General features: G+C 40.9%; 1 protein-coding gene across 1 annotated transcript; it reads left to right on the forward strand.

The window, feature by feature from the left end:
• Nucleotides 1-2,204: 2,204 nt before the first annotated feature.
• On the forward strand, nt 2,205-20,143 carry LOC131521358 (tripartite motif-containing protein 16-like). The gene is made up of 8 exons (XM_058745986.1): nt 2,205-2,226; nt 13,864-14,393; nt 14,687-14,782; nt 14,863-15,063; nt 15,896-16,055; nt 16,196-16,243; nt 17,250-19,197; nt 19,357-20,143. The coding sequence occupies exons 2-7, from the start codon at nt 13,878-13,880 to the stop codon at nt 17,771-17,773; spliced, it is 1,545 nt and encodes a 514-aa protein (XP_058601969.1). The 5' UTR covers nt 2,205-2,226; nt 13,864-13,877; the 3' UTR covers nt 17,774-19,197; nt 19,357-20,143.
• The last annotated feature ends 2,271 nt before the right edge of the window (nt 20,144-22,414 follow it).

The following is a 22,414-nucleotide window of genomic DNA, read 5'->3' on the forward strand; positions in this document are numbered from 1 at the left end:
AGCCAGTGATGGGCAGTAGCGTCGCTACAAGTAGTGACGCTACTAGTTTAACTACATTTCTCAGTAGCGTGGCGGTAGAGTCACTGCTTTCTGAATCAAATAGCTTTTCGGTAGTTAAGCTCTTTTTTTGATCAAGTAGCGCGGTAGCGTCAACAAAAGCTAACGTTACATTATTCAAAGAAAGCATTCTGAAACTCGAGCTCAAATCAGAAATAAAACAGCTACGGATCACTGATCCTGGATCAGTAAGTGACGCCACAGACACAAAAGCTCGTAACGCCATTGGCTCCTCAAACTGTCAGTCAAACCTCATTATTTCTCCCGCCTCTCTCGTCAATGAAGTGCGGAGCGCTGTTTGGAGCATCTCAGCTTGTTTGCAGTCTGAAGGTAAATAAGAGCTGCTGATTGAATAAGTACAGCGGGGTTTTTTTACTCAAAAAACACTATTTATAAAGGCTAATGCTTTTTTTTTTTTTTTGTATTTGAGAAGCGGAGAAGAGTTTCTTAGTCTAGCATTTGTTGTCGAGTCACAGCCAAACAGCTCGTGCGAAGTGCTGAATCTTTCATAATATGATACTTTGGCCAAATAACAGAAAAAAACTGAACGCCCACATAATGACAGAAAACTGGGGAAAACAGGACACGAGTCAGGAAAAAAAAAAACATTTGCTGGTCAAAAGCTTCGTATTTGAACTTGATTTTGGTGAAATGTTTATATTAATATCTAATGACACATGCAACGATGCAAATAAACATAGCCTATCTTTAGACCTAAACATCTATATGGTAACACTATACAATACGATTTCATTAATGTTAGCTAATGTACATGAGCATACAATGTATAAAATACATTCATTACAGTATTACATTAAAATACATGTATTACAGTATTTATTAATCTTTGTTATTGTTAGTTATTGAAAATACAGTCGTTCATTGGTAGTTCATGTTTGTTCACAGTGCATTAACAAATGTTAACAAACTTTTGATTTTAATAATGCATTAGTAAATGTTGAAATTAACATTAAGATAAATGCTACAGAAGTATTGTTCATTCTTAGTTCATGTTAACTACACTAGTTAACTAATCTTAACTACTGAACCTTATTGTGAAGTGTTACCATTTATATAAATGTATCTGTATACAGGTATATATATAGGTTTCTGGCGGACAGCAAAAATGTATTTTGCCTATGTCACAATATGAGGTAAATCCGGCCGTGTATTTGATACTGATTATGTTGCCAAATTGGTTTGGAACAGCTGTTGAATAAACAATTAAACTGATGCCTGTCTATCTGCTTGACTGACAGTTTTATTGATCACTGAGAGAGCATTGACTTGGTATGATGTTGGCTCAATAGAATTGTTTATTTTTTATTTTTTTTAAATAGCTTGGATGTAGTAAACTACTTTTGCCGTGTTGCCGTATCTTAGCTTGCTACATTTCCCAGGGCTGTAGCTTTAGTGTAGTTAAGCTTCATTTAACGAGGAGTAACTGTTAGCTTAGCTCACTACATTTTCCAAGTAGCTTGCCCAACACTGGTCATAGCTATGCAAAGATTTTAAAAACAGTATCATAGCTATTAACCTATTTTCTTATGATTTTAAATCTGTATTTAAATTCAGAATGATCTCAAAGTAAATAGAGGTGCTAAAGTCTGATTTTGTGGTGTCTGTGTTTTAAATTAAATTATTATAATATTAATTGAAGTGATGCAGGGTTTTGACAGTAATCAGTGTTGAGTGCTGCTGTAATATTAACCCAGCCTGCTTTAAATGTATGAAAATGATTAACAGTTGAAAACATTAGAAAAGTAATTAACAAGTAATCAAATGTAATCAGTTATAATATTTTAATAATGCAATTGAAATAGTTACACTACTTATAAGGTAACTAATCTGAAACCTATTACATTTCCAAAATAACCTTACCAATACTGGAGGTATGTGTGTAACAGTTGTGTCTGTGAGTTCCTCTTCCTCATTATATAGACACATGCAGACATTATGATTATTTAGTGGTTTCCACTTTTTCCTTATATCTTAAGGAAAAATTAAATTAACCTATTTAATAAAAATAAAATAAATTCAAAGATGAAGAAACTCCCATTTACAATAGGAAATATCATGGTATCATCTTCTGTGTAATGAGCGTGTTCTTGTCTCCAGCTGCTCTGTGATCAGGGGCGGACTTAACCAATAGGCGAGGTAAGGTTAGAGGTAAGTGGCCGTTTAGGGCCCCGGGGAATCAGGGGGCCCCTTCTGATATTTGTGAAACATTTGGCAAATGCACCAGTATGTATTTGTGTTATGGAGAGCGTCAAATTTTCACTCACAACTCAAAACGACGAGTTTTTGTCAGGTGCGGAGTAGGGTTGTGAGGGTGAGGAAATTCCCTCACTTTCCTTTGCTTAAATAGCTAATAAAAGCATCGTGCGCATTTTACTTTCACTTTTAAATTAGTGGCAATTCGGCATCAATTGCTTGAATTCAATTCAGGCAACAACAAAATACAACGTAGAACATAGAACTTTTATTAACAAAACGAATAAAAATACACCATGCTATATGCCTAATATAAAATAACAAACAACTTACACAAAGTTTAAATAGGTATACAAAACTAAAAATCAGTAAAGAATGAGGAACAAATCATTATGAAACGTTTATTGGCAAAATCGATAAGAAAGTTTGGAGGCCCGGACGGCATACACACCTTGATGTAAAATAATGAAGAAAGAAAGAAAAAAAAAAAAAACATACACAGTTTAAATAAAATAAAAATCAGCAAATACTGTGGAACCAAATAAATGAGAAACGAATGTTTAAAAAAACGTCCATTATCACTTAGATTAATGGCAGAAGTCAACAGGCTTTTCGAAATCCAAAATATTTTTAAAAGAGGCGCTTTTACATTTCGTTGAAACTCTTCCGCCATCGTCTTATCTGTCTCTCCTCAACCTTCTTGTCAGTCAGCTCAACTCACTCCTCATGGGCTAAATTAAATCTGATCTGTGATGGGCGACGTTCGTTCGCGTTCAGTTTTAATTGTAGTGTCCTCTAACTGAACTAAATGATTTTTATTACTATTTAAAAAAATCAAAACGACGGTGGGGGACGGTGCCGCGGTGGGCAAGTGACGTAACCGGTGTTGAGGCTTAACACCAGTATCACCGCCAACACAGTCTATCGCAGCAAGCCTAGTGCGGAGTTCTGCAAGCTTGTGAATCCTCTCATTATATAACTCCTTGATAAGATGTAAATAAGAGATTCATTGTGCAGAGAGCTTATTAACGGAACGTCGTGAGATCGCACTGAAGTGAGTGACAGCTTTTAATGATTATAGACGGAGCGCTTTTTGCGCGCATTCTAAGCTGTTTTGACTGTCTCAGAACAGTTATATTCACCTCAATAAATAAATTGTTTCAAGTCATAATTTTATTTTGCTTGATGTTTCAAAATGACTCTCTTGTGTGCTTTTAGCGAACAACAAATGCAAATGAACTATGAACTAAAAGCGCGTATAAATGCACGAATGAAAAGACTGGAGTTTTTCGCTTAATAGATTACATTATCGATTTGTTTCTCGGTGTAACTGATCTGGGCTGCGTTTCCCAAAAGCATCGTAAGCCTAAGAAGTTCGTAAAAACGATCGTACGACTGATCTTAATATTACGGTCTGTTTCCCAAAAGCATCATAACTTAAGTAGCACTTGAAAATCATCGTAGATCTACGAGTACTCTGGAGTAATCGTAAAGCCCTACGTGCATCGTAAGAAGGTCACCTGTAAAAAGGAATTAGGAGGTCACCTGCAGGACAATCGGCAGATTACACTTTTAACTTTATTCAAGTGCAATGTGATTATAATTAAAGCTTTTGATTGTACTTCATTACACACTTTATAATCTTTTTTTTTATTATTATTCATATAAAATGAAATTAGGCTAAATAATTAAAAAGGGCAGATAACCAAAAAAACAAAAAAACAAAAACAAAACAACGCATCTAAATTAAATGACTGAACAACAACAACAAAAAAGAATAAAAGAAGTAGAGTAGGAAATGCTTCAAAGACTGGTGAATATTGTACTTTGTTTTACATATTAATATTGTATTATATTGTATTATATTGTAATATTGTATTATATAATCTTGTTACCCAAGATGGCGGCGCGAGTACATCGCGAGGCTCTGGGTCTCTCAGATTTTGCAATTTTGCGGTATTTTTCTTACTCATCTCGGCCTGTTCGTGCAGAACAGTTGTGCCTTTACATCGTACACCGTTGTGAGCTTTTGGATATCGGTTTGCAATTTCCGACACTTTTATGGACAATCTTCGACTCCTTCCTGAGATCGCTAGGACACCCGAGGCTATGCACCCTACCCGGCCGGGCGGAAGTGCTCGCAGGCGGCGTCGAGATCGTAAACAAAGGCGGGGGAAGCGCGGAGGACTAAGAGCTAAGCTAAGGCTAACACCACACCGGCTCTCTTTACCCAGCATTTTCCTTGCCAATGTACGGTCGCTAGTGAACAAAATGGAGGAGATTCGACTCAGCATCACACACAGCAAGAAACTTTTGAACTGTAACGTCCTAATCTTCACGGAAACCTGGTTAAACAGCGGAATACCGGACACCGCTATTGAGCTAGCGGGACGCCACACACTCGGGCGGATAGAACATTAGATGGCTCGGTAAGACCAGAGGTGGTGGATTGTGCATTTACATTAACAAAGCTTGGTGCACAAACTCTGCTATTGTTGGGAGTCATTGTTCAGCTAACCTTGAGTTTCTCATGGTTAAATGTAGACCGCTTTATCTACCGCGGAGTTCACTTCCACCATTATAACTGCAGCCTATATTCCCCGGATGCTGATGCCAAGCTTGCTATGAAAGAACTTCACGCAGCCATCAGTAAACAACAGACTGATCACCCGAAGCGGCTTTTATTGTTGCAGGTGACTTTAATCACTCAAACTTAAAGTCAGTGCTACCCAAGTTTCACCAGCATGTTTCCTGTCACACCAGAGGAAACAAAACCTTAGACCATGTTTACACAAACATGGCTGGAGCTTACGCTATGACACCCCTCCCCCACCTGGGACAGTCAGATCACCTTTCTTTGTTCCTCACCCCAAATATGCACCCCTCATCAACCGTGTGAAGCCATCAGTGAAGACCATCAAGGTGTGGCCTGCGGGGCAGATTCCACACTCCAGGAAAGGTTTCTACACACAGACTGGAGTATGTTTGCTTCTCAAGCCACCAGTGGCGCTCACACAGACATTGACTCTTACACCTCCTCTGTATTGGATCATATCAATATCACCATTGACAGTGTTACAACCCAGAAACAGATCACCACATATCCAAATCAGAAGCCTTGGATGAACAAGGAAGTGCGACTCCTGTTGAAGTCACGCAACACTGCCTTCAGATCAGGAGATGCACAAGCCTACAGCACATCCAGAGCAAACCTGAAGAGGGGCATCAAAAAGGCCAAGCACTGCTACAAGCTAAAGATAGAGGGACACTTTTCCAACTCTGACCCTCGACGCATGTGGCAGGGCATTCAGGCCATCAGTGACTACAAACCCACCCACTCCACCCCCGCAGCCACTGATGTCAACTTCCTGAACGAGCTAAATTACTTTTATGCTCGCTTTGAAAGAGACAACAGAGAAACTGCCACCAAGCTCAATCCCTCAGATGACCACCCACCAATCATACTCTCCTCCACAGATGTCTGCAAGGAACTGAACCGGATCAGCGCGCACAAGGCTGCTGGACCAGACAACATCCCTGGTCGTGTTCTCAGGGCATGTGCGGAGCAGCTCGCTGGGGTTTTACAGACATTTTCAACCTGTCTCTTGCCCAAGCAGCCGTACCAACATGCTTTAAATGCACTTCCATTGTGCCAGTGCCAAAACACTCTAGTCCGAGGTGCCCTAATGACTACCGCCCTGTAGCACTCACACCCATCGTCATGAAGTGCTTTGAGCGGCTGGTCCTGGAACACCTAAAAGACTCTCTACCATCCACATTGGACTCACACCAGTTTGCCTACCGTAGCAATAGGAGCACAGAGGACGCAGTTTCCATGGCACTGCACTCTGTGCTCACTCACCTGGACAATAAGAACACTTATGCACGTATGCTGTTTGTTGACTTCAGCTCAGCATTCAACACTGTCATCCCAACCAAGTTAATAGCCAAACTTGGAGACCTGGGCATCAATACCTCAATGTGTAACTGGATTTTGGACTTCCTGACCAACAGACCCCAGAATGTTCGATCAGGATTCACCTGCTCCACATCCATCACACTTAACACTGGTGTACCACAGGGCTGTGTGCTAAGCCCGTTTCTCTACTCCCTCTTCACCTCTGACTGCAAGCCTGTGTATGGATCTAATTCCATCGTCAAGTTTGCAGACGACACCACGGTGATTGGCCTCATCAGTAACAACGATGAGACTGCCTATAGGGAGGAGATCCAGCACCTGGCCACATGGTGCACTGAAAATAACCTGCTCCTCAACACCACCAAAACGAAGGAGCTCATCGTGGACTTCAGGAAGGAGTCAAGAGGCACACACGACACCATCCACATCAATGGAATGGCTGTTGAGCGTGTCTCCAGTTTCAAGTTCCTGGGGATCCACATCTCGGCGGACATGTTGTGGAAAACCAACACCTCCAGCCTGGTCAAGAAGGCTCACCAGCGCCTCTTCTTTCTGAGGACACTGAGGAAGAATCAGCTCTCCTCTGCTATCCTGGTGAACTTCTATCGCTGCAATAGAAAGCATCCTGACCAACTGTGTCACAGTATGGTATGGGAGCTGCTCTGTTGCGGAGCGCAAGGCACTGCAGCGGTGGTGAAAACTGCCCAGCGCATCACAGGGACTCCACTACCTGCCATCGAACACATCCAGAGGAAACGCTGTCTGCATCGAGCTCGCAGCATCCTTAAGGACTCCTCTCACCCAGCCCACAGACTGTTTTCTCTCCTGCCCTCCGGCAGGCGTTTCAGGTGCCTCCGGACCAGGACCAGCAGACTAAAGAACAGTTTCTTCCCCAGAGCTGTCTCTTTACTGAACTCTACCCCGTTGATCCACTTCCTCATATATTATTAACTCTTCTCTCCTACCTCACATCTGCCTTATTTGCACTACTGAATGTAAATATTTATCACAGTAACAACTGTTTACTTTTGTATCTTGCACTACCATACCTAAATTGGACTATGCTCATTTGCACTGCCGACTGTTGTTACATTATCAATGCTTACATTAATATTTTGTACAGTTAATCACTTCCACTGCACTTTTACACCTTGTTTATAGTAACAGTCATCTGTATATATATTATATTGATAGTACATATCACCTGTAAATTCTGCCTATAGTAATAGCCATCTGTATATTTATTCACTATACACATTCACCTGTAAATTCTGTATATTTATTCACTATACATATTCACTTGTAATTTCTGTATATTTATTCACTATACATATTCACCTGTAAATTCTGTACATTTATTCACTATACACATTCACCTGTAAATTCTGTATATTTATTCACTATACACATTCACCTGTAAATTCTGTATATTTATTCACTATACATATTCACCTGTAAATTCTGTACATTTATTCACTATACATATTCACTTGTAATTTCTGTATATTTATTCACTATACATATTCACCTGTAAATTCTGTTTATATTAATAACCATCTTTCTATATATATTTATACATATACTCAGTACATATCCTTGTCCTGCACTTATTCAACCATTGTATATACTGCACTTGCTACTATTGCACTTCTGGTTAGACCTAAACTGCATTTCGTTGCCCTGTACCTGTACTTGTGTAATGACAATAAAGTTGAATCTAATCTAATCTAATATTGTATTATATTATAAACAATAACGAGCGTTCGTAAAATGACTCGTAGAAAACGCTCTTAAGCGCTGAGATCAATCGTTATCGGAAACCCGGCCCTGTTCTCTTCCCTGCGTTGTGTTGTGGATCAATAAAGTTCGTGATTCAAGAATTCTTCTCTCAGCCCATTTATTCACTGAGAAAACTGAGAAAACAGGATAACACAGAGTGAGTTGATAACTTCCAGCATATTCGACACTCCTGCCATGCGCTGGCCTTTCCCACATGAACTGACTGACGCCAACAGGGGCGTACACAGCATCAAGAACCAGCCAGCCAATAGGAAACTCCTTTCCCTTTCTCATCCAATCATTTTCCAGTGTGATCATTTAACAGATCATTATTTGCAAGTGGAGACACACCCTATATATATATATATATATATATATATATATATATATACATTCTCCCCTTCTGAACTCCACTTGCAAACAAATCTAAAGTATCATGGCATAATAAACTCACTACTAATGACACTCAGGTACAAAAAAAAACAAAAAAAAACATCAGTATACATAACATAGATACATGTATAAACAGAAAAAAAAAAAAAAGACATCAAAAACATGGAATGCTATTCAAATATCTGTAAAACATGAATGTTGATGAGCATTCCAGTTCATAGACTATTTTTACGAAAAATTAGAGGAAGAAGAGGTTAGCTACGCCCCTCCAAACTCATAGATCAACATGCCGGTTACATGTTTAGTACACTCAATCAACAAGCATTCCTTTACATCACATCTTGGTATACTGACCAAATGCATTCACAACCCCCAAAAATAAAAATAGAAAGAGAACAACAGGATAAGGGAAAAGAACAATCATAATAACAAAAGTAATAATAATTAAAAAAAATACACATTTAGATCCAGACAGGTGCATTAACCTGATTGTCCATCTTTTGTACTTGCATTGTTTCTATAAGCTTCACCACCGGTCTGATAAGTCTTCCAGCTCTTGATCTAACTGAAGTCATCAAACCTCCAACATCATTTGTGCTGTCAGATTGAACTGACGCCACAGTAGCTACATCACTTTGACAGTCAACGTCTGATGATAGCCGGTCAGATGCAGTCAAATTTGAATCAATGTACAGATCAGATTCATTGTCAATTGGACACGCAAGTCCAACAGAGTCTTCCAACTCAGCCAATACCGCCGAGTCCCTGGAACCATCAAGACTCCCCATCATTTCTTGTCTACTAACGTCATCTTCTGACAACACTGACCCCCTTTTGGAACCTCTTGAACATTCAATCTCTGAAACCCATTCCACTGTTCTCTCATCAGCTGCAGGCTGAGGTAAGTGCTCTAACATTTGGGTTTCTTCACTGCCAACACACCCTTCCACTCCCACAGGCCCCCCTGCAACGTCATCAGGAAGAGGTAGGAAATTCACAGGCATGATCAAATTACGATGAACAATCTTCACTTGGCCTGTGGAAGAATTCTCAATTTTGAAAGTATTGGTTTCGACATTTGTGTCAACTACAATGTACAGACTGCTCTCCCAGCGGTCGGACAATTTTCGCTTGCCTCACTCTCCCTTGTTCGCCAACAAAACTCTGTCTCCAACATCTACCGGAGCACCCTTGAGCTTTTTGTTATAAAGAGCAGCATGTCTTTTCAGTTGTTTTCCAGCAGTTATCCTCGCGATTGTCACCGCTTGTTTGAGATCTCTTAGTAAATCCCTAACATACTCATCATAGTCAACAACATCACTATCTCGCAAGACTGACCCAAACACCACATCGACAGGGAGCATCGGAGTTCTGCCAAACATCAGTTGAAACGGTGCATATCCGGTGGTCTCATGAATCGTACAATTTTAGGCAAATGTCAATGATTTGAGCATTCGAGGCCACCTTTGCTTCGCTGCAGGGGGCAGTGCTCGAATCATGTTTCCAAGTGTCCTATTAAACCTTTCCACACCCCCATTACCCATCGGGTGATATGGAGTGGTGTGTGACTTTTCCACCCCTGAAACAGACAACAGCTCAGAAATTAATGCACTTTCAAAATTTGCTCCCTGATCGGAGTGGATGCGTTTGGGAAAGTCATAAAAGTTATTCCATAACTGCTTAGCAACAGCTTTGGCTGACTGATTTGGGCAATTAAAAGCATGTGCCAGTTTCGTAAAATGATCAGTGACAACAAGAACATCCACCGACTTATTCCTGCTGTCCTCAGCTGACCAAAAATCGTTGCACACAAGCTCCAAGGGTTCAGATGTCATAATATTTTCAAGAGGAGCCCTAGCCTCTGGCTCAGGTGATTTACTGTAAACACACCTCTTGCAGCATTTGACATAATCTCTCACGTCCGTCTCAAGTTTATGCCAAAAAAACCGTTGTCTCGCCAGATACAATGTCCTTTGTTGGCCCCGATGACCAGCGTCATCATGAACTCCCCTCAGCACGGTCCCCACCAATGATTTTGGTACAACATACTGAAATGACTTTTTCTTTGACACTACATCCCTCAAAACCCTATAAAGTATCCCAGCTCTCATCTCAAACTTATTCCAGGATCTAAGCAGTGTGACAACTTCCACTGGCTCCTCTTTACGCTCACGACTAGATGGTTTCTTACCCCTCTCCACATAAGAAATCACCCCAGCCAATATGTTGTCGGTCTGCTGCCTCTCTGCCAACTCTTCGCGGGACAGGCTCTTCAGTTTTGATTGATCTCCAGGCACAACATGATGAATCAACTGAGGTAACAAAAGGTCACAATGTGGGGTAACCAAATTAGACCTTTTTGCCTCCATGACCGCAGACACTTCTATTGCAGACCAAGAACCAGATGGCCTACTTACAAGCGCTTGGGAATCTACCGCCAACATGCCACATTTTGGCTCAATTCCAGACTCAGTGTCCGGCTCAAAAGGGTGTGCAGACCATCTGAAAACTTCTTGCACTTGTTCCCCTTGGACTGCTGATACCTCCTGCAACAGCAAGTTATACGGTACCCTAGTAAGGAGATGCAAAGCGCTCTGTTTTACAAATGGCTCTCTACTAAGAGCGTCTGCCACAATATTCCTTGAACCAGGTATGTACTTAATATCAAACTGGAATGGCGCCAACTTGGCAAACCACCTGTGCTCACAAGCATCCAGTTTTGGTTTTGTCAAAATATATGTCAGTGGGTTGTTATCGGTCCATACTGTAAAGGGCCGACCTCTCAGCCAGTGACTAAATTTGTCACATACAGCCCACTTCAATGCAAAAAACTCCAGCCGATGTGCTGGATATTTTGACTGAGCAAATGATAGTGACTTGCTGGCAAAACAAACTGGCCTTTGCCGTGTCCCCATTTTCTGGTACTTGTGAACAGCACCTACGCCACTACTGGAAGTGTCCACCGAAACCAAGAATGGCCTTTTAAAATCCGGGTGAGCCAATAAAACGCAGTCAATCAGAGCCTGCTTAAGACGACAGAATGCCTGCTTACAATCATCAGTCCAAAAGTGGAAAAAAAGACATTCCCACCCAGTGCAGCTAAAGCATCGGCTTGATGTGGCAGTGGATGAGCGTCCTTTATAGTTCGAGCATTTAGCCACCTAAAATCAGTGCAAAGTCTTACATCGCCATTTCTTTTCCAGACAATAACAAGAGGGGAAGCATACTCACTACTGGATCTCCTGAAAAATTCCCTCTCCTCCATTTCGTCCAAAGCTTGCCTGAGCTTATCGTATTGATTAGGTGGAAGCCGCCTGTATCACTCAGCCTTATCCGATGCACATAGCCCTCAGCCTTGCCGCAGTCAAGTCTGTGTTTAGAGAAAATACATTCGTACTTCTCAATCAGATCAACAAGTTTTTCCTTCCATTCTGAAGATAACTGACAGGAACTAAAATCAATGTCTGCAAGTCCCAGGTTCGTTAACCTATCACAGAACTCACAATCTCTCCTGGATACCCCAATATCAGACAAACTGCCAGCACTTGAATTGTCAGGAAACTCTACATTGTTGGTATGTTGTCTGATTGGACATGATAACCCACCATTTGTAGTGCATTCACATGCATCATTGAAATCTTCCAATGCCAAACAAGGATAAATGTCAGCCAACTTTGCATTACGTCTTAGAGTAATGGGCACCGATGAAGGGTTAATTACCTTAACGGGAACCCATCCATCAGCCCACAACCTCGCCACTGTACGATCAAACAAAATATTTCTGGGTCTTGAGCGAGCTCCACACGGCTCCGCAATGATGGTACTGCCTGCTGACAAATTGTTTAGATTAGAGAGTTTTGCCCAGACTAAATGCTCCTTTTAAGGGTTCAAGTGTTACTGAATTCTTCAGTTTAACTGTCCCAACCTTTTCAGGAACAACTGTTCCATTCCACCTCCACGTTAGCCAGTAACCGAATGAGTTCACCATCCTCAGAATTCTTATCAACATTAGACATCATTCTTTTCATCAGTTCTCCCCGATTTTTCAACTCTTTGATCAGGTGTTTTATCACATTGCTGCCCACAATGATGTCATCAACTTGGCCGTCAACAACTAAGGTTGGAACCTGAACAGTACACCCGTAAACAGTCATGTTTATGTCACACATACCGGCTTTGTTTTTGACCCTCCACATCCTACCAGTACTACATGAGATGGAGTCACCGAATCAGTCAAGGCTACATCTGCATCCTGTAACTTTGACACAACCACAGGGCTCACAGTGCAAGCCATAGAACCGCAATCAATCATACCTTTAACAGTCAGTGTGTTTTCCAACAAAACGTCAGTATAAAACAATCCCTCATGCATCAATAGTTTTTGTGTATTTTGAACCATCACAGTCATATTTTGGTCAATTTCCTCACATACAGTAGAGTTGTATAGTCATTTCATCACTCAAATCCAGGTTCGCTCACAACCAATCGGATTGCTCGGCTGAATAAAGTTCAACGTAGTTCAACCAATCCAAAACTGATATGTTGCATTTCTTAAGTGTGAAGGCTGGGGGTCATCGGTGTTGTATTTGTTTGTGGGTGGGCTGGCTGGTTTCAAAGCAATAAAAGTCCCAGATCGAGGACAGGCCGCCAAAACCCGATGGAATTTGACTACTTTTAAAAGTTTTTTTTTTTTTTTTTTTAAACACAAATCTGCACGTTACGCATGTCATTTTACAGCCTTGAATGTACATATAAACATAACCTTTACATCCATAAGGGTGCGCGCAGGACTGAAGCGTCGCACCTGCCACAGTTTACACTCCGATTGATTCATATGAACAAACAGTGCAATTTTACATTTATTTACCTATTTGCCACATAATTTATATTTTATTCCTCCCTTTAAAAGCATAACAGCACGTGCAGCACCGAGACGTCTCAGTGATTGTAATGTGGTCTGCAAATCTTAGCATAGCTATGACAGGAAACACTAATATCTAAAAATCTTCAGAATGGAAGGAAACACTAATATCTAAAAATGCCTTGGAAAAAGCAGTTAATCTTAAAACATAAAGCATATACATACATCAACGCAGACAGGAAATAAAACAGTTATCGAATAAACGTGTCTTATTTTGTGTCCCCAAACTCCTGAAAAAATGGTGTCTCATATTTCAGTTTGTATGTGGGTGTGTATGTGAAAAAATTCTGATGTATCCCCCTTAGTAATCATTAACATTTTCATAAGTAACTAATTTATTTACACATTTTTTTAAGTAATTACAATTATATTTATTTCACATTAAATTATGTAATTCCGTTACATGTAACTAGTTACTCCCCAACACCGCGTATTTCAAACACGGAACCAGGAAACAGGAAACACGTGTGTTCAGGGAAAGAGAAACTGAAGTGTAGTTGAGCTGTTGTCTGCTTGTCTCTGTATTCAAGCAGTAACATGGCAGAATCCAGAGTTTTTCAGGATGAGTTCTTGTGTTTAGTGTGTCAGGATCTCATGAAGGATCCAGTGACCATCCAGTGTGGACACAGTTTCTGTGAGAGCTGTATTACAGGCTGCTGGGATCAGGAGGATCAGATGAGAGTCTGCAGCTGCCCTCAGTGCAGACAGACCTTCAGTTCAAGACCTGCTTTAGCTAGAAACACCATGCTGGCTGAAGTGGTGGAGAAACTGAAGATGACCAAACCTCCTGCTGACTGTGACGCTGGAGCTGAAGAAGTGCAGTGTGACGTCTGTACTGGAAGAAAATACAAAGCCGTCAAGTCCTGTCTGGTGTGTCTGAACTCTTACTGTCAGAACCACCTCGAACAACATGAGAGATGGTTTAAAGGAAAGAGACACAATTTGACTGATGCCACTGGACACCTACAGGAGATGATCTGCCAGAAACATGAGAAGATCCTTGAGGTTTTCTGTCGCACTGACCAGAAATGTATATGTGTGCTGTGTACGATGGATGAACATAAAAACCACGACACTGTCTCGGCTACAGCACAGAGGACAGAGAAACAGGTATTTAAAAGTAGCAAACAAGTTAATACAGTGTAGTGATCCAATAGTCTGTTTATTTTCTGTGTAGAGCTGCAGCTTAATTACACAGAAACACTGTCTATGTGAAGTTCTATTTCTGTTTCAATTTCACTTTCATGATACTTACACAAAATTCATGTTAGATGATTGTAAACGATCATCACTTCTGGAGCTTGAACCTACAGCCATTAGCTATCAGTTCCACTTTTCTTGTATTCATTGATTTCATTCCAGTAGTTTTATGTGACATTCACTATCATCCGTTTGTCCTGCAGAATCAACTGAAGGAGACACAGAAGACGCTCCAGCAGAGAATCCAGCAGAGAGAGAAAGATCTCCAGCAGCTGAGAGAGGCTGTGGAGTCTCATAAGGTGAGTCTGGAGAAGAAGAGAAGTTTGTCTCAGTCTCAGTTCAGACTCACTGAAGCCTGAATCACTGTGTTTCCTAACAGCGCTCTGCACAGACAGCAGTGGAGGACAGTGAGAGGATCTTTACTAAACTGATACGATTGATCAGAGATCAAGGAAAGCAAGCAGTGAGTCGAGCTGAAGGACGACTGGAGCGACTGGAGCAGGAGATCAATGATCTGAGGAGGAGAGAAGCTGAGCTGGAGCAGCTTTCACACACACAGGATCACATCCAGTTCCTGCAGGTAACACAGATCTAGAAGAACAGGGTCATAGTGGACTTGAGCAGATCCTGCTGTGACACGAGACTCACAGAGAAACATTTCATGAGTGTCTTATTATATAATCATCAGTCAGACTCTCATCTGATCAATTTCTTTTGATAGAGTCACCGCTTACAAATGGCTTTCAGCTCTGGAAACCTCTTAGGAATCATTTCTCTGAGCTCTTTCTTCTGGAAGATATATTTAGCTGTCAAACAACACTAGCGTCACCAACAGTTCAAAACGTTGTACCACATTTTTCATCTGATTCATTACATTATGGTGAATTTGATAGTACTGATTCTGAGTAACGTTCATCAAAATTGGATCAGGTGATCCTCAAACCTGATAAAATCTGACTATGAAGACCCCAAACATGAAGTCAGGCTGTATATTAGCAATGCTTCAGTGTTTAGAAACCAAACCAAACCCGTGTGTCTTAAGGGGCCTTGTGAAGTTTTAGTGTCTCTAACCACTCTAAAGTTATAAATAATGGTCAGTCTAATCATAGCTTTTGAGCTGCTTTTCTTGAGCAAATCTACTCAAATCTACAATGAGACTCCATTGATGTGCTCGAGCTGTTAGATGGACATTTATGTTCTTAGATGTTTTATCATCCAGACTATTTCCTAGAAAGTTCACATATAGTGTAAGTGGAAAATACTAGAATCTGTAGCTCTAATGTGATTTAATGACTATGAGAAGAATGAAGCTGATGCTGTGAAAGAACTGGATTGAAGTGAGTTACTAAAGATCAGTCAAATCTGATGTTGGTGCAGGTTATTGGGTGAAGTGTGATTTCTGTTTTCTGTAGAGTTTCCAGTTTCTATCAGAACCTCCTGCATCTACAGATGGAAATGATGATTCCTTTGGTTCTCTCTTCTCTTTTGATGGTCTGAGAGAATCTGTCCGTCAGCTGAGAGACAAACTGGAGGATTTCTGCAAAGAGGAGCTCAAGAAGATCTCAGACAGAGGTAAAGTCCTGGAGATTCATCTGCTCTCAGAAACCAGTCCATCATCATCTCATATCATGGAGAACATCATATTAGAAATGTCTTAGGAATGGATGCAGGATCATGAGAATCACACTGTTCATGTCTGTTGATTTCCACAGTCACAATCACCAACATTGTTCCCAGGACCAGGAATGACTTCCTACAATGTAAGTCAGTAAGAAAACAAGCAGAAAAACTCACTGAGTGTGTTCATGTTCTTCTGTAGAAGGTGAAAGAAGAGTATTATAATTGATTATGTAAATGATGATTTGCACATGATATCTGGCCATCTGTACTGAGACACTGATGATACACTGAACATGAAGGGCCCTATCATACACCCGGCACAATGCGGCGCAATGCGCAGTGCAAGAGTTTTTACTAGTTTCAGCCCGACGCAGTTCTCATTTTCCCTTCCTGCGCCACGTTGTTTAAATAGCATGCTGGTCTAAAAAAAGAGCTGTCTTCAGGCACATTGTACTGAAAATAGACTGCGCCATAGACCAACTCAAACCTGGTCTAAATTCTAAAGTCAATGGCGCAATATTTTTTTGTTATTTAAAGAGCGCATTAGTAGAAAATGCACCTCTGGGTGGGTCCACAACGTGCGTTCACTTTGCTTATTACACACAGGGATGCGCAGCAACACACAAACATGCCAAATATTAAAAACTAAAGGATTAGAGTGTAAAAGAATATTGTTGTGTAGGCTACATAAATATAAAAATGTCATACATGTCATAATGGATAGTCATTGCGTGGATCAGAATTAACCTACCTATTAGCTCGCGCATGAGCAGATCCGTTTGCTGTCTGGAGACGCATTCAGTCTGTGTGCCTTAAAATTCCGCCATTTAAATATCGAATCCGCCATGGCTCGAGTGCAGCTCGCTCTTAAAGGGAATGGGAGATGAGTCTCTGATTGGTTTATTGCATGTTATGCCCAAAAACACACCCATTACTCATTAAGAGAATAGGGACAACCCTTTTAGACCATGCATCGGGAGCGCCGACCATTTTTCCTGTCATTATACTAGCAAAAGTGGATTCGGAAACGCGCCGTGCGCTTTAGACCATGTGCTTAGATTGTTAAAATAGGGCCTGAAGAGTTCAGCTACATGAAAAGATCAAACAGATTCATAATTCCTGATTCAGATGTGTTTTCTCCATCAGATTCCCATCAGCTCACTCTGGATCTGAACACAGTGAATACATACCTCCATCTGTCTGAGAACAACAGAGTAATTACTGTCGCTGGCACAGTCCAGTCATATCCTGATCATCCAGATAGATTTGATTATTGGCGTCAGGTGTTGTGTAGAGAGAGTGTGTGTGGACGCTGTTACTGGGAGCTGAAGTGGAGAGGAGATAGAGGTGTGCGTATATCAGTGTCATATAGGAGCATCAACTGGAAGGGACAGGGTCATGAGAGTCAGTTTGGAAATAATGATCAGTCCTGGAGTTTGTTCTGCTCTCCCTCCAGTTGCTCATTCATACACAATAATAGAAAGACTGTTCTCCATGTAAAGTCCATCAGCAGTAAAATAGGAGTGTTTGTGGATCACAGTGCAGGAACTCTGTCCTTCTACAGTGTCTCTGACACAATGAGACTCATCCACACAGTCCAGACCACATTCACTCAGCCGCTCTATCCTGGGTTTAATGTTCTTAAAGGATCATCAGTGAAACTGTGTTGATGAATCAGAATAGACTGTAGAGAGATACCACCCATAATGCTTTGACCTGCATGATGAATTAGTAACAGTGAGATGTGATAGTCTCTTCTTTCCTCTTCATGACATTAATACTGCAGCTGAACTTCTGTCAGTGAAATAACATGTCAGAATAAATGTGTGTAATAAATCCTCATATAGACAGTAAGATGTGTGTGTGTGTGTGTGTGTGTGTGTGAGAGAGAGAGAGAGAGAGAGAGAGAGAGAGTCTTGCTGAGTGACCATGTCTTAACCCTTAAAAGAGATCTTAAGGTCCAAGATTGTTAGGAGTACAGACGAGGACATTTAAGTGGCTTAAGAGTTTCTTTAGCAGAGGAGAAAATGGCCGAAATACTAGATCATGCAAGGATCGTGTTTGTGACCAATCTTATTAGAGAAAAACTAACATCTCCAACGCAGCGCAGAAATGCCACAGCACCAGAAATAAAAGTAATCACGACATTAAGACATTTGGCAACTGGGAAAATCAACATGATCTCACAGAATTCCGTGTAATGTTCACGGACTTAATTAACCCCGAATCTGTGGTGGCATCATGGAATCGCCGAAAATTCCGTGATGTGCTCACAGAAGGCATCAGCCGTGGTCCATGCATGGATTCACTGGTTCAACACCAGCGCTGCATCGGACCACGTAAAAAGAGTGACTCCGATGCAGTTATACTTTCACTGGAGTACCTGACCCCACCCCTACCCAGTTCTGAACAATAATGATGACGATAAATTATCGCGTCGGCATATTGAAAGTGTTGAACCAGTGGATCCGTGCGTGGAGCATGGCTGATGCCTGTCACTGACTTACATTGGTATCACTTCTGTGAGCCCATCACGGATTTTTTTCTGTGAGCCCATCACGGATTTTTTTCTGTGAGCCCATGAACATTACACGGAATTCTGTGAGATAATTTGGGTCTGTCACAACCTTCTATAAGCAGAGTGATCACAGACAATTACAGCGCTTTCAGATCCTTTTATTGTTTCGCAGTTCATTGCGTTTCCACTGGACATTCCCACCTTGCAGGCTCAAAAAACAGCATTTATGCATATAGCAGACTTCCCCGGTGTTGTCGGAGTAATTGATGGAACCAATGTCCGAATTATTGCAACGTCAGAAGATGAGGATGCTTATGTAAATAGAAAGAGGTACCATAGCATAAATGTTCAAGTTGTTTTCAGTGCTGATTATAGGATTTTAGACATTGTTGCGAAATGGCCCGGTGCAACACATGATGCCAGGATACTGGCAGAGAGTGGCCTGAGACATCTGTTTGAAGAACGTCATGTTCCAGCAAATTGCCACTTGTTAGGGGACAGTGGTTATCCCTGTAAACCATGGCTCCTCACACCTTACCTCCGTCCTGACCAGGGGCCACAGCTAAATTATAACAGGTAACAGTGATAATGTACAATTAATATGTGTGGACTTCAAATTCAGAGAAAAACAAATGTGTTGCAGTATCATAGTATGCTACCGTACTTCCCATAAATAGCCTACCGCTATGTATTGAAAATATAGACTGAATTCTATTCGTTTTTATTAATTCACAGAGCTCACAAAAAAACCACGGGCCATAGTTGAACGAGGTATTAGTCAGTTAAGGAGACGCTTTCACATTTTGCATGGAGAGGTGCGACTGGCACCGTGAAAGGTTTGCAAAGTGATAACAGCCTGTGCAGTGTTTCATAACATCTGTAAAGCCAGACAAATTGCAGACCCTCCCGTGGACAATCAGACTGATGAAGAGGATGATGAAGAACACCCTCCACAAGGGAGGGATCTGCCCCAAAGTGGGATTCCTTACAGAGCCCAATTTACTAATTTGCATTTCAGGCAAGTTACAGTGAATGCAATATAAAAACCATGACCACACTGAAAAGACACAGCATAGCCAAAATTTTTGTTAAAACGATATTACGAAGACACACAAATGCCCATTATTTATTATTTTTATTTTTTTAGTAGCTCAATTTGTAATTTGTAGTACTCCTCCTGTAAATAGAGTACTATTTTCTGCTGCTTTAGGACATCCATCTTCATCTCAAGTTTTTTGTCCATTAGGGATTGTGTTGGAGCAGCTGCAGCAGCAGCAGAAGCCGGGGAATGAGGTGCTTTGGGACAAGGGTAGCCCAGTTGCGATGTTGACGGTTCACATTCCTCGGCTGAAGGCTTGGTGCTGCCGAAAGGGGAACACATTTAATCTCTGTTATTTAATTAATTTTGTGACCAATTTGTCTTTGTTCTGTTTATAGAATGCCAAGTAGAATATGAGAAATGGCATTATATGTTAAGTAAAAATGGATCTTTATATTGTAACTTGGCAGTTTGTTTATTAAAATGACCATTTTTGTAGTTCCACCAGCTGAATCATTGAGCTGTCTGTGCCCTCCTTTAAACCGGTAATGCTGGTTTCTGAGTGACCAAAGATGTTGAAAACGGTTTGGGCTACTTGGGAGAGCGGGACACAGAAAACAGTGAAGTGAACCACATGTTTACATATAATTGTTTATAATAAATATTATAATGTTATAAATAAAAGATAACTGCCAGCGGTTTAAAAAAAAAAAAAAAAAAAGGTATAGCACTCACCTGTGCGTGATGACTCCCGCTTGTGTGCTGCGATTTCCCCTCTGGCTTTTGATTGCAACACGTATCCACGTTTCTCGCAGTTTTCACTGGTGCGCACAATCAGGGGGAATGAAGCATTAATATTTTGCGCTGTAAGCTCCCACGTCTTGCTTCTTGCCCCGTGCTGTGACACCCGGCCCGAATTTTCCTTTAAGGATGCCCTTGTGTTCTTCCACTAACTGGGCTAACAGTAAACACTGTTCCTCTGTCCAGTTGGGCTTTCTCATCCTTCGTGTATTTGACTCCATGTTTGCTACGATCAAATCAACATTCAAACCCCACTAAAATAGACATGCAAGCAATCAGTGTAATTGGAAAGAGTGGAGCATTTTCCTCATTCTTAAGCCTATAAAATCAATTGCAATCAATGTTGAAAACAAACAACTGTTGCAATCAATCTAACAATTGCATATTTATTCTCTATTCTCTGATAGCTTTTCTTGAAAAACTAACACTAGCTTTCTTTTTTTCTATTCTATCTATTTGTTTCTTTAAAAAACAAAAAACAAAAAAAACAACAACCTTGCTACGTGTACTGTGTTATGCCGAGTTCACACTGCACGATTTTCAAACTCGTCGGATCGCTGTTGTTTTCACACTGCGTGACTATCTAGGGTAGCATTCAGTCGCTGCTGTGTTCACATTGCACGATGGATCGGCGACAGGGGCTTTCACATTGCACGATTTCACAATAGGAAGAATCGCCGACAACTCTGTCTGACCCGCAAACTACGTTTCACAACAAAACACACGCGAGAAGTGATAAGGAAATAACGGGAGAACCTGAGTGCTTCAGACCGTTGTTCTCGAGCAAGACTGGAAGTATTAAAAAAAAATAAAGCCCGCAAATTGTCTGTGCGCTGATTTCCAGCTACAAAAAGAAAAACTGATTATGCAGGACGGAGATGCAGGGATTGTGTTCTGCAAAGAGTGGTAAATAATAATTTGCAGTAACTGTTATGCTGATGTTGCGGCTGGTCAAGCGTTTGTGCTCGTTTCTGTATGATATTGTACATATTAAAATACTGATATGGTCTATAACTCCTCACTGAACTTCCCTCTGCCCTGTATCTTTATTTTTATTTTTGAAAAACACTTTATTCACAAATAGCCCAAATTAGAGAGAGAGAGAGAGAGAGAGAGAGTACGGTAAAACAGGAAAAATTACGCCTGTAATTTCAAAGTGAAAGCTTATAATAAACCCTACTCTTAAAAGCACTCTTTTATTTCCTTCTTGGACAACCAACCAATCACAGTCTTCAAAAGACAGTGTCATAGCTAGCAACGGGGTCAGCCCCGCCTCCTCACTAAGATAAAAGTTTTTGCCTTTTTCTTCGCTCAGAGTTGCTCTCAGATTGGTCCTGGATCACTTTTAAGCTAAGACTCCTAGTTAGAAATTTTTAAGCTAAATTAGGAGCTCTCTGAGAGGATTCTTAGAATCTTTAAGAATACGGGCCCAGGTATCGCTTAGCAATTCACTTGGCCAACAGTGAATGCATGACACAAGCTTGCCAGTTCTAAACTTACTCAGAGGGTGCAGAGTGGTTATAATACCTTTAAGTGAGCTGCGCCTGCATAGTCATAACAAAAAGTGTATTTTTTTCCTATAACCACGAGAGCTACACTGTGTTAAGCCAGTGAAAGTCAGAAATCCAAAGTCTCCTTCATGGTGCTTCCCATGGTTCATCCATTGGTGCTTTTGGTATGATCTGTCCTGAACGCAGATTTGAAATACCACTACACATTAACCTACTTGAAAAATTATTTCATAAGAGATCAGAATAAGTCAAATATAACAATTTATTATTGGTCAGGTAAAGTTGTATCACGCCAATTACATAACCAATTCAAAGATATTAAATCATCTCAATAGAGAACATCAAATTCTCAAAGATTAATCTAAGAGTAAATGATGCATACCAGACCTTAGAAAATACATAGTATGGAGTGTAGAAACACACCACACTACGGGCTTATTCT

The sequence above is a fragment of the Onychostoma macrolepis genome, chromosome 16 (assembly GCF_012432095.1).
Source record: "Onychostoma macrolepis isolate SWU-2019 chromosome 16, ASM1243209v1, whole genome shotgun sequence".
In the NCBI taxonomy this organism is placed as follows: Eukaryota; Metazoa; Chordata; class Actinopteri; order Cypriniformes; family Cyprinidae; genus Onychostoma; species Onychostoma macrolepis.

What these genes read in the sequence shown, in the direction of transcription:
- LOC131521358 (XM_058745986.1), top strand. Translation starts at nt 13,878, where the DNA reads ATGAAGGATCCAGTGACCATCCAGTGTGGACACAGTTTCTGTGAGAGC. An exon ending in ATCACATCCAGTTCCTGCAG is followed by an intron (nt 15,064 to 15,895) that starts GTAACACAGATC and finishes TGTTTTCTGTAG; the next exon opens with AGTTTCCAGTTTCTATCAGA. An exon ending in CAGGAATGACTTCCTACAAT is followed by an intron (nt 16,244 to 17,249) that starts GTAAGTCAGTAA and finishes TTTCTCCATCAG; the next exon opens with ATTCCCATCAGCTCACTCTG.